Genomic DNA, 15,545 nt, shown 5'->3' on the forward strand with positions numbered 1-15,545 from the left:
TATATATATACAGCAATTCCATTTGAAAAGAGCCTAAACCGATCCGATCCGTTCTCCGATCGGGCTCAAAATTTTTCTGGGGGTTCCTTGGCCAAAATAATTAGACCCGTATTTTTTTGTTTGGCCATTAGGGTGACCTACATCGTGCTAGGGTGGTTCGAAAAATGGCAATTTTCGTCATTTTTCGCAAAAAAGACTTTTTTCGAAAAATCATATCTCCGCGCCATTTCATCCGATTTTAGCTGTCTTAGACGCAAAAGAAAGGTAATGAGTTTGGCTATTTGGAAAAAATAGTAAAAAGTTCCAAAAATTTAGCTTAACTATTGAAAAAGTCGAAATCGGCAAAAAATCAACTTTTTTCACTAAAACTGCGATAACTTTAAAATTTCAGCGATGACCTATTGATGTTATGGTACCAAAAGTTGCGTCTTTCAATCACAAAAATTTTGATACCCAGACGTGTATAGGTCATCGCTGAAATTTTTAAGTTATCGAAGTTTTAGTGAAAAAAGTTGTTTTTTGCCGATTTCGTCATTTTTCCGTTTTTGCGCGTGGCGCGTCGAAAAACTCAGTTTTTATTTTCAAAAAATCATATCTTGAAAACGTACGGTTCGACATCGCCAATATTTTGATATGTTACGTGAAATTTTCCGCGGAATCCGATAAAAATATTTTCAGACATAGGCTCTTTGGTCCAGACACGGTCAAAACGCCATTTTAAGCTTTCATACGACTTTTTCAATAGTTAAGCTAGATTTTTGGAACTTCTTACTATTTTTCTCAAATAGCCAAACTCATCACCTTTCTTTTGCGTCTAAGACAGCTAAAATCGAATGAAATGGCGCGGAGATATGATTTTTCGAAAAAAGTGATTTTTGCGAAAAATGGCGAAAATTGCCATTTTTCGAACCACCCTAGCAAGATGTAGGTCACCCTAATGGCCAAACAAAAAAATACGGGTCTAATTATATTGGCCGAGGAACCCCCAGAAAAATTTTGATATATTTATATATATATATATATTTTTTTTTTTGAGTTTCTGGGTCATCCAAGGACTCACTGGGCCAACCTTCTGTGGCCGAATGGTTACGGGTTTCACCTCATAAGCGGAAAGTCATGGGTTCTTCTCAGGGTGGCAGCCTTAGGTTTAAGTTCAGAGGTAGCAGCAACCGTATGAGTATAAAACGGTTGCTTCACGTGCTCGATCTTGGGATATTCCTTTGTGCCTCTTTCCCAAAATACTTTCCTCGTGTCTTCGCATGTAAATAATGCCCAGCCGATCGGTATTGCACTGCAGTTCAGTCACATTGTCCAGATCAGAGCAAAGGGAACACCGCAAAAAGACAATTGTCTTTACAAGACCCCGCGTGGCAAATAATAGCTGCCGGGAAGAGCTTGAAAAATGACACGAAAAAATTGTCACCGCGGTCCTAGTGATACATAGCGCACAAGGCACAAGGAATGGAGTTTACAGCATCTGGATGGAACAGCACTTTTCCTCTCAATAGGAACTGTGTTATAGATCTGGAAATGCTTAATAACAGTAAAAATGGGTAACACGATACAATAGTCCTTGTAATCAGGATTCCGTGTCTTAATACTCAAACAGAAAAAAGGACTCACTGGAGTTAAAATCTGTGGGTCTACCGCCGTAACAAGCAAGAGGTCAGCTGTCTTTGACCATGGATCATCCCAGCATACACTGAGCAAAACTTACACAGCTCAACGAAGTGTTCTACACATGATCTGGCCCTGCTGTACAGAGCACTCAAATATCAATGGCACACTTGAAATTTCGGTGATTGGCCATGAAATAATGCCAATAGCCAAACACTTGAATTTTAAATGGTGTTGAAAAATAAAAGTACGTACAAGCGATTTACAGGTTCTCGCTTGCTAGTCGTGCACGCTACAACTGCGCCGGCGCAAAAATCAATCAGTGAAACACATTAAATTCATGTGGATAATCACGTTGACTTTGAATAGTGCCTGTTTTGGGTAGATCTTATGATCATTTTCAAGTGTTTTGCTCATCACTTTGAATAGTTCAAGATGGTGGGACAAATTCATGAGCAAAACAATTGAAAAGCTTGAGCCACCCGAATGAAAATAACATGTTAAAAAATACAAAAAAGTCAACCGCCCAAACACTTGCATTTGATAGTGGTTTGGATTGATGTTGAAACACAAAACCAATTAGATCTACGATGTGACTTTATTCAATCATTCAAGTGTTTGGGCACTTGAATAAAAAGTGTGGCATATTTTCAGTGTAGCTCCAGAGGTTATTGTATACTGCTTTTATATTGTGTTGGGATGTCCCGGGTCATCCAAGGACTCCCTGGAGTTAAGATCTGTGGGTTTGCCGCCGTAACAAGCAAGAGGTCAGGCCCGTAGCCTCTCCTACTTCTCACCACACTACACTTCTTCTTCACTTCCGATCTTCTGTTGCGTGTTGCCTCGTTAGCGGTTGGTTTGTGGATGACGTTTCGTTTGACGTTTGACGTTGGCAGCTGCTGTCACTTCACAGTGGGCGCAGGGGTGTGCGCGCGGTGGGGTTAGCACTGTAACTAGCAAGCTGGTAACGTCAACTGAAAAAAAATCGTAAGTTCAATTAAGATTTTTTTTTCGATGTTACTAATAAATTGGTTAATCGAGTCTGACAGGCTATTTTTTTCAACCACACCCAAAGGAAATATATATCTCAAAACCTGCAACAGTGGATTTGCTGCAGAAAATGTCACATTTTATAACATTTTTTTGCACCAAGCCCGTAGATCATTTTTGCCCGCGTGTAAACACTTCAGCGATCTGCAGTTCTCACTAACACATATAATGCTGGCCCGTTCCCGAGCAACACTCCAAAGAGGAGAATATGTTGGTGCTCTTTCACTTACATTTCATCAAGCGTCCATGGCGCGGTGGTAGCGGGTCGGATCAATAACCAAGAAGTTGGTGGTTCAATCCTCGTTCTGTTAAGGGTTTTTTTGTGAAATATAACCAAAAAGCCATCGGTAATGTCGATAATTGTCGGTATCGGGCAAAAATGTCATACCACTATATCGCAAAAAATGCATGAGGACAGTTTTCATGCAGATTCTGATATCTCGATTAAATTTTCAAAAGGCCCTATCTGCATAGGAAACCCATGAGGGATAGGTTGTTTTGAAAATTTAATCTAGATATACTTTCATGCCCCATGCATCTCAATCATGCGACCGCCTTTTGGGTGCAGAATATTAGTAAACTCTACCTTTTTGTTGGTAAGAATCACCATTTTTGCGACTTGGCTTGAGCTGTCAACTCCAATACTCCAACTCCAATTGTTAGGATTTCTAACTAAAAAAATCAACAATTTTTTTAGGTATTATAACAAAAATTTTGTCAGTTTTGCGAGAAACCTCCTCTCCGAGAATTTAACAACAGGATTAAAGTATTTCCTCAGTGAGCATGGCAAAAATACTACCATGGTTAAAAAGTAACCTTGATTATTTTAGCATATTGCTTCACATTTATCAAAAGTATTCTTACCATCGTAGCATGTTCCAGTTTTGTCACAGTTTGCATCATTTCGTGTTAAATTATTAACTGCAAGATCTTCAGCAGCATCAAAAACAACAGGGAGTGTGTTTTCTCCAGGAGCCGCTTCTGAAAATAGATAGGAAAACTTTATTTGATCAAAATTGTCGGTCTTTTCCGTATCTGCAGAATTCTGCACAAAACTGGCAGCAGAGCATTCCCGTACATTATTTTTTGCAAAAGTTATTTTTCTCTTAGAGTGGGTTGATCGACGAAAGCTTTGTAAAATATTTGCAACAAACTTGATCCTCCGATTTCCACATTTTGTCTGCCTGAATCAGTTGGTAGTCAATCAGATTTGTTATCTAACTGTAATGAGTTCGAATCCCGAAGGGTCATTAATAAAGAAATATATATTTTTGCAACTATTACAGAATTCTACCTAAGTCAAACTTGAACGTTTTTTTTTTAATATTTCCAAAAATGTTTGATGAAACTTTTGATAATATTTACTAGTTTTATCACATTGAGAAGTGTGAAATTGTTTTAATTATAAAATTTTTTGAACAAATTATTTGTATCCTAAAGTGGTTGATCTAAATATTGATAAATCATAAGTTTTTTTTTTGTTAGCAGAAAATAAAAAAGATTAGCATATAAAAGTTTAAAATAAACCTTAATTTAAAAAAGGAAAAAATCACTTTACAAGTAGTCAACGGGCCATTTGACATGATAATTCAAAAAGGGTCCGCGGGCCACGTTTGGCCCGCGGGCCATACTTTGGTCACCCCTGGTCTAGGTCAACACTGTTCGAAGCACCGCGTAGAGCAGGAACAGAAGACCTCATCCAGGTAGCTGCGCTAGCCTACCGCCATCAATATTGCACACTTTGCACCAAATTCTCCACCCTTGCAAATCATAACTGCACACAAAATATTTGCACTCTTGAAATCCTACCCCTTCTCCCCCCGCTCACCAAGAGTGGTGCGTGTCTCGACGGTCTCGACTGAGCCACGGGATTGAATCTCGTCTAAAAAACCTGTATCATTTTTTCCTTCAAAACGGTGGCGCCGCGTGGTGGTAGCTGCCCTGTTTATTACACTGTGAAATTATCCATGGTTAATCCAAAGAACCAAAAGGTGACAACAGAAATTTCCGTCCAAAAGGGGTGCCTAGGAAAAAAAATTATTTTTAGCAAATTTCCGAACAAATCAGCAACGAATTATAAGTTTGATAGTTGAACTACACTTAAAAGTTGGTTTTGTTATTTGGTTTTGCAAAACCGCTTATTTTTTTAACAAAAGTGCCAAAAATATTCGTAATTACCTTTTGGCTCTTGGTGGCGCTTTGTGTTAGTATGTGTGTGGTCGATGTTTGCGGACGTGCACGCAGAACACGGAACAGTGAAAATTAGCAAAATGCCTCACTTTCTTCTGATACAAGTCGCCATATTGAAATTGCTTGAAGATTCATACCCGTGACTGAGCTTTGCTGCTTTCGAACACTTTAGAACAGTTTCAAACTAGGGTGTGTGTCTTAGACGGTTTTATGACGGCGATATGATGTATCCAGGTTTTTAAGCGAAGATGGCGTTCGAATGTTGAACGTCCGAAATGTCAAAATCGCGCAGTAGCACCAACATTAGAAAAAAAATGCGGCTGTCATGCCATGGCACACTTTTTTCGTAATGTTGGTACCACTGCGTGATTTTGACATTTCGGGCGTTCACCATTCGAACGCCATTTTCGCTTAAAAAGCTGGATGGCCTTTGAAGTGATTTTGCTGTAGACACGATTTTCTGTTTTTATTCATTTTTTCAATTTAACATGACTAATTTAAGGTCTGCTCTGTAGAAAATGTTAATAAGTACAATAAAAATGTGGCCCCTACAAAATTTCTTGTTTATTCCTATTATCTACGATTTTAAACCACAAACATCATTTGGCCGAAAAAATAGTAGCTTTTCCTTCCCAATTATGTATGTATCAGGGTGCCCAAAAAAAAATGACCACAAGTGGAAAACGGTTTTTTGGGTTATTTTAAGCATCTGTGTAAATTTTGAGCGAAATTGGATGAGATTAACCCATTGATACCCGAGCCTAAAGTTGGTAAAAAAAATGTTTTTCATACAAAAATGACTTTTTTAAATCGCTAATAACTTTTCAGGATCGAGTTTTACAGCTTTGATATGTTCTACAAAGTTGTAGAGCATTAAATTTTCAATAAGAATCTCACGTTTGGAAATATTTGGATGGAAGTAGCGCACCGTGCAGACCAAACCGTAAGAAACTTGGGTTTTCCATACATTTTTTCGATTTTTCCCATACAAACTTCACCGCCGAGTATCAATGGGTACATGATGACCGATTTTGCTCATATTTGTTCCAGAGTCCTAAAATAGCTCAAGGAACAATATTCAGCTTGTGGAGCGAGGATTTGAGAAAAGTCCCATATTCTGGGCAACCTAGTATGTATAAATTGCTCGATCAAAGCAGGCTATATTTTTTGTACCAGCTATTTTGACAGCTGAGCGGATCCCTTAATGCATTGTACACGTGGATACTTTAAGGGGGGAGGGTATTAGGGAGCGTTCTTCTATCACGTAACGCAGTTGGGTGGGAGGGAGGGTCGGAGGCCGTGTTACGCTCCATACATTTTTTTTTTAACTTGTATGGATATTTTGTTACGAGGGTGGGGAGGGGGTCTACAAATCCGAAACAAACGCTCCATAAACACATTTTTTGCATGAACAATTGTCCGCAAGGGAGGTGGATGGGTCTAGAATATTTAAAAAATGTGTCTACGTGGATGTGGATAAGGTGTCATCCATTAAGTACGTCACATTAAAATCAACCGAAATTTACTTACCCCCCTTTGTCACGATTTCCCTATGCTTTTAACACGCAATGTCTCGCTTACTCAACACCCCCTTCTTCCCTCAGAACGTGACGTACTTTATGGATGACGCCTAATGGACGTCCCCTTAAGAATTAAATCGAAATAATGTAATGAAATATTGCACAGTCTTGATTTGGTCCCAAAACCTCAAATCAACATTCAAACAGTATTGAATTTGACTTCTATCAATTCTCCATGTATACATACATCATGAATAGTAAAATTGGCGTATACATCATTGTTTGTTTGCTTGATAAAATGGGCCCAGAGCAGTTTATTGAAAAATTCTTTCGTCAGGAGGTAGCTTTTAAGATTCTTTATCAGACTGTACAATAAAATTGAAAATGTCCAAAATGGCGTACACATCATATCGCCGTAAAACGGCAGTTGTAAACAACGGTTTATTTAAAAACAAAAATAGCCACTGCCCGTTCGGGCCTGTCTTTGTTGTTGTTGCCTTGTGCGTGAGGCACACAGAAAATGGAACACACACAACACACAAAACTATTTATTGTCCACTCGACCTGCTGGTTGTAAGTCACCTGCGAGTGGACTCTAGACTGGTCCATAAATAGTATTCGCGCAGACGTGTGCGAACATACTGCCCCCGCTGAAATGATGATTTCAGAAGTCCTTTGTTTGAGGCGCCAGCTTCATCGAGGTGTTGGAGATGTGGTCCTCGTTGGGTTGATCCGTACTTGTGGGACACCTCGTGTCAGAACGCGCAATGGTTCGTGACTGGCTGGAGTTGATCCTTGTGGAAACTAGGTGCTTGATGTGCGACCATGTTGATTCTTGTGGAAACTATGGGCTCGATCGCCGTTGCGATGCAACTTGGTACCGGCGCGGCGCTTGGTACAGTTGGACCAGTCTATCCAACTGCTGCTGATGTGATGCTGGCTAGGGCTTGCTGGCGTGATCGAACGAAGAAACAGGAGGTCCTCATCGACTGTTTTCGTTCCGCAGGGTCTTTGTAGAAGTGTGTGTGTGTGTTCTTACTTGAGCTCGTCCTGAAGTCCTGCTTACCGATCGATGTTGATGATCATGACGGCGGCCTGCAGATAAAACCATCGCAGGTGAATGGTTTGAGCAGGATTCTTCAGGAGCGGAACCTGGCGGCAGGTGTAGTTGTACACCGTGGCTGCGGGTTGTTGAAGCACCGCGTAGAGCAGGAACAGAAGACTTCATGCGGGTAGCTTAGAGCCATCAATAAAAACACCACACAAGTTGAAAACAACGGTTTATTTCAAAACAAAAGTAGCCACTTCCCATTCGAACCTGAATGCGAAGATACACTGTCTTTGTTGTTGTTGCCTTGTGCGTAAGGCACACAGAAAATGGGACACACACAACACACAAAACTACCTATTGTGCACACGACCTGCTGGTTGTAAGTCACATGCGAGTGGTCTCTAGACTGGTCCAGAAATAAATAGTATTCAGTACCGTCAGTGTGGGTGAAATTGGATCAAAGTGATTTTTTACGGATTTTACCATTTCTCAGGTTCTTCTCAATGAAACTGAATTATGTTAAAAGGGTTGTGTAGGGGACATCTTAAGATGACTTCGCTGAAAAAATCTTGTTCTATACCTAGAACAAATCCTGTTATATTGGCAACTGTCTAAAGTTGAGGTACGTTTTTGGCCAAAAATGACCTCTCGAAAAAACATTTTTTTAATATTGTTGTTGGAATTGCTCGAAAACTACTCAAATGTTTGAAAATCTCTACTTCAAATATTGTAGCATGTCAATACGATTCCCTCGAACAAGAAACACTGTTTGATGACTTGTTTTCGTTGTTCGTTGAGGTAGTGTTCATTAAAATCCACCATATTTTGGGAAAATGATAGTGACACATTCCGCCGTGACGTTGCAACGCTTTGACTTTTCTTTTTTCAGTATTTCGGCTGTAACTCAGTAAAGTACATTAAATTTTCTATAAGAAACAATGTTGAAATATTATTTTAAGCGGATATTCTGTTTTTGAGAGGGGAATATGTAGCGTGACGTTGCAACGCGTGACTTTTTCTCAATTCTGACCCAATTCATGTTTCGCCACTAACTCTGCTCTGTTAAACGGCAAATTTAGAATTCTTCTTCCATTTTTAGTGTAAAATTGTGCAACAAATCGAATGCAATCATTAGTTTTTCGAAAAAATTAAACCTCGATTTTTAAAGACCGCTTACATTTCGTGACGTTGCAACCAGGGCTTGCGAAATTTCGACTTTGTTTGTGATAGCTGACAGAACACTCCAATCGTCTTCACCACGACAACCTGATTTTTACATTCTACTTTCGTTCGTTTCACATACAAAGGAATGAGTGCTACGCAAAGTCACTCACACTATCGTTGACTTCCCTCCAGGAGAAAAATCGCTAAGAGAGCGGTCGTTTGACATTCTACTGAGATTCCGATCATCTCTCCAATGATAGCGATCATATGATTTCTGTCACCACGCAGCATACACTAGGAAGAGAGAGACAAAAACGGGAGAAAGAGAAAGAGCACGTTGTCTCGTTCGGGCGGCTGCTTGAGTGGTGCTCATTTTTCGTTCGTTTCGTCTTCGTGTTAACGCTCATCGACCGTCGCCAAGCAAAGACGGTCATGATAGGCGTAGTGTGTCAGCGATCAAATATCGTTTTGAGAAATGATCGCTGACAGAAAGTTCTATCGAATATCGAGCAGTCCCGTTCAGTGATAGATCCCTTTTCAAGCATTGGTTGCAACGCTCTGTTTTTTGAAAATAGGGTTTTCGTGGGGTTGCAACGTCACGAAATTTTAATTTCAAAATAAATCATAGTTTTTGTTAGTTTGAACAACTGTAGGTTAAGATTTTATTATAAGACATTAACAGACAGTACAAGGACATGTGAATTGATTGTCCCGCCCCCCCTCCCTCTATACCGCTTTCACAGTTGCAGTGCGATTTACGAAGTTTTCCAAAGCGTTTTCAATGTAAAAAGAAATATTTATATTATTCCATTATCACGAAGGACACCCCCCCCCTCTCCCCTCCTCTATTCATGTAATGGAGCGTCCATGCATTACGTTAAGGCGTAATATCAAGGGGAGGGGGGGGGGGGTTCGAGGATTTATACAAAAAATGTATCGGAAATGTATTATCAGGGGGTGGACGGGGGTCCAAACATATAAATGTTTTGTTACGTAATGCAAGAACGCTCCCTTAATATTTTAATGGTTTTGGGCTATTTACAAAACACGTGGAAGTTTTAGAAGGGAGGTGAAAAGCTTCAAGTTTTCAGGAGGGCTGAAATTTATAAATAAAATGCCCATATCGTTTGTTGATGGCCCCTAAGGGGTGATCTGCAAACAACGTAACTTATTTTGTTGACTTTTGTGCTTTTTAAATTAAATTTGAGGAAATAACATTTTGAATTGCGAACAACTAAACGTTGCATAAAACTTATTTATGTAAGGGTTCGTCCAACAACAAAGTGACAAAAGTTTGTAAAAAAAACGAATCGAAGGCGTTGACGAGATGCTCGTCTTCGGTGCCACCAACCGTCATGCGCTCGACCCTGCCCTGCGTCGCGTCGGTCGCTTTGACCAGGAAATTTTGCTAGGAATTCCGGACCTCGAGGTGGTGTGCCACCGTGGTTTAGGACGTGTGCGACATTTGGACCTCGAGATGAGATCATCGCTGCTGCGTCTAAGGTAAGTTCTACTAAGCTTCCGACCTGAACATCTGACGCCAAACAATTATTTTATCTAGGCGATTTCAACCTAGTCAGTGACCTGATGTGGTTCATCACACAGCACCAGCAGCTGCAACAGTGGCAATAGCAGTACCACCGCCGAGGTCCGCAAATCGTCCTCGATACGATTGCGATACCATAACTGCAGAATCCAGACTACTGTCTGAGCGATGAGTCCGACACGGGTAAGAATAATTCGGTACGGATGGTGCAGGCGAACCTGAAGACCGTCAACAGGGATGGGGTGACGACGATGAATGCGGGTGGCTGAGTGACCTCGGTCAATTCAAGGATCCACTTCTTGCGGCAGCAAAACGCCCAACAGCAGCAGAAAAATGATGATCGCGGTGAAAACTCTTCCGGTGTGAGCAGCGAAACTTGCAACGAGATGCCCGCCGACCGCCCGGAAACAAATGGTGAGTCTGTTGGGTTGAGATGGTTTTTGAAAGATATTTACGTTTTTCTTCTCACAACAGCCCGGTACCCAAAGGACGTCACCTCATCTACCCGGCACGACAACGACCAACAGCAACCCTACCTAGAAGATGCGGCTCGCCGGTTACAGCAATGTGCAACACGTTGTTTCAGTACGTGAAGTCACTACCGGAAGTCCGGTGCGAGTCTAGATGTAATGTAAGTTGTTGGACCACTAACACCCATTTATCTAATTTTAATTCACTTTACATTTACACAGCATTTCAAGCCGACCGGAAGTGGTAGCTCATCAACGACGCCCAGTCTGCTCACCTGTTGCCAATCATGCGGTGCACTGTTCGGAATGACCACGTCCAACCGTCCAACAATCCTTCTGCTGGGAACAGGAAGGGGAATTGAAGAAGATGACTCACCGCTGCAGCTCATGGGCACGCTTAACATGCTGCAAACCTAGCAAACCCAATAGCCGTTCATCATGCTGTTCGACTTTGACAGTTTCGTTCCGCCGTTCTCCCGCGAGTCTCCGGCTATACATTACATGAGCAATTTAGTGGTGCAGCTAATTCAAAGGACCGATATTTCTTTCATATTCTTAGTTGCAGAAAAAGAATAAAATTTTATTTACTACAAAAATGCACACTCGGGTAAATGTTGAGAAACAGTTAATCTAAATGTCATGTAAAGATCGTCATTGTGATGATCTAGCAATCTACAAGACCCTCATTAGACCAGTCGTCCTTTTCGGCCACGAATCTTGGACTATGCTGAAAGAGGATGAACGTGCCCTTGGAGTCTTTGAACGGAAGGTGCTACGGACGATCTATGGGGGTGTGCGGACTGCTAGCGGTGAGTGGCGTAGGCGCATGAACCACGAGCTGCACGCTTTGCTTGGAGGTCCGACTATCGTCCAAGAGGCGAAGGTCGGCCGACTTAGGTGGGCTGGTCACGTTGCGAGAATGCACGATGACAGTCCTGTTAAAATGATCTTCGACCGCGACCAACTGGAAGGCGGTAGAGGACGAAAACCGGGAGCACAGCGAGCAAGATGGGGTGATCAAATCAGGCGAGATATCCGGAAAATCTGCAACTTAGAAGATTGGAGACAAACAGCCCAGGATCGAGAAATATGGAGGCGTCTCCTTGTCACAGCACGGACTTCCCTCGGAGCCCTATACTGATTGGTATGGTATGTATGTTGTTGAAATAATTTCTTCTGATCTTGCGTACTTTCGTCGCGGAGGTTGGTTTTGGATGGCAGTCGTGACCCTTGTAACAAACTTTGGCGCACTCGGTGCAGCAGCACAACGAGCCGGTCGTACCCAGGTGGCCAGTAGACAACGGGGGGGATCCTCTAGGTGCTTCGTCACACCCCGGGGGGAGAGGAGCACTGATTGCATTCGAAACGTCGATCTCGCGGTTCACGCTACGGCGCATAATTGCTCACCGGACGATTGCCCATCATTGTGTTGGCGATCACGTTAACAAATTCCAGTCCCGTGGAGTTCGAGCTGGAGCCGCAGTTGGTGTTGGAACCCGAGCCAGATCCTCCGGAACCTCCCGGGCTAGTGGATCATGGGTCAAGGCTTTGTTGGACTTCGAAAAGTGTCTGAAACGTGGTCTGAAATCACATCAGTTGACTCTTTAGGTCTACCTTCAACTGTCCCAGCACGTGGCTAACGCCGGTGTCACAGCAACCTGCGACTTTAAGTTTAACTCGACCCAACCGTTAGCGAGGCAGCAACAATATGTGATCAGTGGTCAATCCAGCCAGCTCGAACAGCAGAACACTGTCGGAGCAATCTCCAGCGCAAGTTCGATGGTGAAGTGGCCACTAACGACTCGATATCCGTCGGGAACATACTGTCTTGCTCCTGTCTACCGGTGTTCAAATTGAGCGGAATTATCCCCCGAACCAGCGGTAGTCAGCGGTGGGAACTTGACCGCCGCGTAGTCACAGTCCACCTTGGACACGCTCCCGATTGTCGACCGTACATCCTCCACGGAGATGACGTCCCTGTAAAGATATAAGATTAGTTTCGATACGAACTCAAGTCGCTACTAGATGAATTTTACAGTAGCAGCCACTGATCCTCGTCCTTCTTGCCGTTCGGGTCATCCTTGGGGGCCATCTGTTTGCACTGTTTATACGAGTTGCTAGCACTTGCAGTGACACAAAGCAAGTGGTGGAGGTGCTCCACGTCAGCCCAACGCCACTAATGCAACTCCCCTTTGCATGTCACTCTGATAACCGCCAAGTTTAGCGAGGCAATCTCCACAAACCGCACCGCCTTGTATTTCTCCGGCCACGTCTTGAGCCTCGATACCCGCAGTGGATACCCGGAAGCGAACTCTTCTTTTGGATCTACGGTATAGAGAAGATTAACTGTTAGAGATATAGTCCGCTTCTCATTCTCGAACACTGAAGGTACGCAGACAATTTTTGCTATTGACCAAACGCCAATACCAGCGGTCCTCCCTCAAAAGACACCATTACGCAACCTTTCTGATTTCCCCCACCGGCTCAGGCGCACACAACTTACCACTCTCCTTGTCCTAGAAGTTCTCGCGACGACTGGGGAACCACAGGCGTAGTCAAAAGTATCGTCGATCGCGACCCGTCCGAAGCTGTCCGAAGCCTTTCCGCTCGGCACTGTTCAAATTAGATCCGCTTCCACCACTAAAACCGCCTCTTCCTCGTCCCCCGGAACCGCCGACCGGAAGTCCGGACGTTCCTCTTTTACCGACAGCAGAACCGGACGCCGTATACTTTGCCGGTTGGTCACTCCGTAGCTCGCTGCTCAACCCGTTGGAAAGAAACGGTCGCAGATACTGCTGCACACCGATTCTCCCCTTAGGCCACTTTTCCACGAACTACTCAACCTTTGTGCAAGGCACTCCGTGGCCAAAGGTTCTTCCGCTGATTAACTTCAGCACAGCTCGCGAAAATTAACTTGAAAACATTACGATTGGAAAAAACGTTTTTTCCAAAACATAAACAAACCAAACGAAATGTCAAAACCAACACTCTGAATGAAATTACACAGATTCGTCTAAACAGACGGAGCGAGTCTCAAGGAACTGGAGCGGATTCAAATCCGCTTCGAAAACTCGAAGTGGCGAAGTAGCCCAAACACCACAATTTCACGATCCCGCGCGAACTAGACCACTCTGGATGCTAATGCACCGCAAACATAACGAAAAATCCCGGAGCACCGAAACGACCGATCTACATCACGCAGTGTTGCCAAACTCCTCCAGAAGAACCTGAGAAATGGTAAAATCAGTAAAAAATCACTTTGACCCAATCTCACCCCCAGACCCAATGTCACCCCCACTGATGGTACGTTGAATGATTTTCGATGTCATTTAAATTGTTTTTGTTATTAAGAAATTACGAGAGGTGTATTGTTTTTTGACCCATAGTCACCCCCACTGACGGTAGTTTATTTTTTTTTATTCGGTACATCATTTTCAAAATATAACCCGATGTTCAATGTTGAAAAATGAAACAGTCGGGAATTTTTCCACTCTTTTAGAAAACAATATTTAGATTTTTTTAATCAAGACTAAAATTTCAAAAGAGTCAAACATTCAATATTATGCCCTTTTGAAAATATTTTCTGGAATGGACAATCATGGACACTTTTTAATAAATCAAAAAACCGAATTTTTTCGGACAAAATTTAATTTCAAATAGCTATATTTTGAAAACGGTGCACCTAATCAAAAAAAATGTAAAGAACTTTTCGATTGCAAATTCTATTTTACAAAAAATGAGGTCAAAAAAACTAAGTACAAGATTTCAATTTGTACAAAAAGCACTATTTAAAAAAATATATAACTCGTCGTAAACATTTTGGTCCACAACTTCTTTTTACAAAATATCAGAAATGTTAGTGTAAAACACAGCCAAAGTTGACCCCTAAAAATACATTTTTTTTTAAATATTGGCAAAGTCACATAAAATTCACATCATCCAATCCTAAAATTTTAAGCGTTCTTCTTTTCAATGCTTTTTAAAGATCATATACTGGTTGAAAGCGGATTTTTGGCGAATTTCTAGAGGCGGGGTTGGGTTGTAGAGAATTGATCGAGCAACAAACTCTCCATATGGCTAAGATAGGTGATGGGTTAGAATAGGTTTATTTCCCTTAGCTGTCTGTCTGTGATCTTTAAAAAGCATTGGGAGGGCCTCGTGGCGCGGTGGTTAGTGGCTTCGGCTGTCGATCCCTAAGTTGCTATGGAGCGCGGCTTCGATACCCGCCTTATCATCCTGGCCTTCTATCGGATGGGGAAGTAAAACGTCGGTCCATTTGCGTAAAAGAGGCTTTGGGTGACTCACCACTAGGGTGCCCAGAATATGGGACTTTTTTTCAAAACCTCGCTCCACAAGCTGAATATTGTTCCTTGACCTATTTTAGGACACTGGGCCAAATATGAGCAAAATCGGTCATCATTTACCCATTGATACTCGGAGGTGAAGTTTGTATGGGAAAAATCGAAAAAATGTATGGAAAACCCAAGTTTCTTACGGTTTGGTCTGCACGGTGCGCTACTTCCATCCAAACATTCCCAAAAGTGAGATTCTTATTGAAAATTTAATGCTCTACAACTTTGTAGAATATACCAAAGCTGTAAAACTCAATCCAGAAAAGCTATTAGCGATTTAAAAAAGTCATTTTTGTATGAAAAACATTTTTTTCACCAACTTCAGGCTCAGGTATCAATGGGTTAATCTCATCCAATTTCGCTCAAAATTTACACAGATGCTTAAAATAACCCAAAAAACCGTTTTCCGCTTGTGGAGCAGGGGGTCATTTTTTCTGGGCACCCTACTCACCACACACAGAAAAAAGTATTCCTGTAAATTTACATTATTTATCATGTACCAAAAGGTATCATGATAAATGATGTATATTTACATCAGGTTTATTGAAAATTTACATTAGATTCATTGGAAATTTACATTAGTTT

General features: G+C 42.0%; 1 protein-coding gene across 9 annotated transcripts in view; it reads right to left on the bottom strand.

The window, feature by feature from the left end:
- Positions 1-15,545, bottom strand: part of LOC6053025 — a 116,832-nt gene that overhangs the window by 23,340 nt on the left and 77,947 nt on the right. For 5 of the 9 annotated variants that reach the window (XM_038259784.1, XM_038259785.1, XM_038259780.1 and 2 more), the window contains exon 4: positions 3,532-3,648. In XM_038259784.1, the coding sequence (XP_038115712.1) occupies positions 3,532-3,648 (117 nt within the window). Of the gene's footprint in view, positions 1-1,623; positions 1,766-1,872; positions 1,889-2,414; positions 2,431-3,531; positions 3,649-15,545 lie in introns of those variants that run through there. The other 4 variants (XM_038259789.1, XM_038259788.1, XM_038259787.1 and 1 more) reach the window with 4 other exon arrangements.

The sequence above is a fragment of the Culex quinquefasciatus genome, chromosome 3 (assembly GCF_015732765.1).
Source record: "Culex quinquefasciatus strain JHB chromosome 3, VPISU_Cqui_1.0_pri_paternal, whole genome shotgun sequence".
In the NCBI taxonomy this organism is placed as follows: domain Eukaryota; kingdom Metazoa; phylum Arthropoda; class Insecta; order Diptera; family Culicidae; genus Culex; species Culex quinquefasciatus.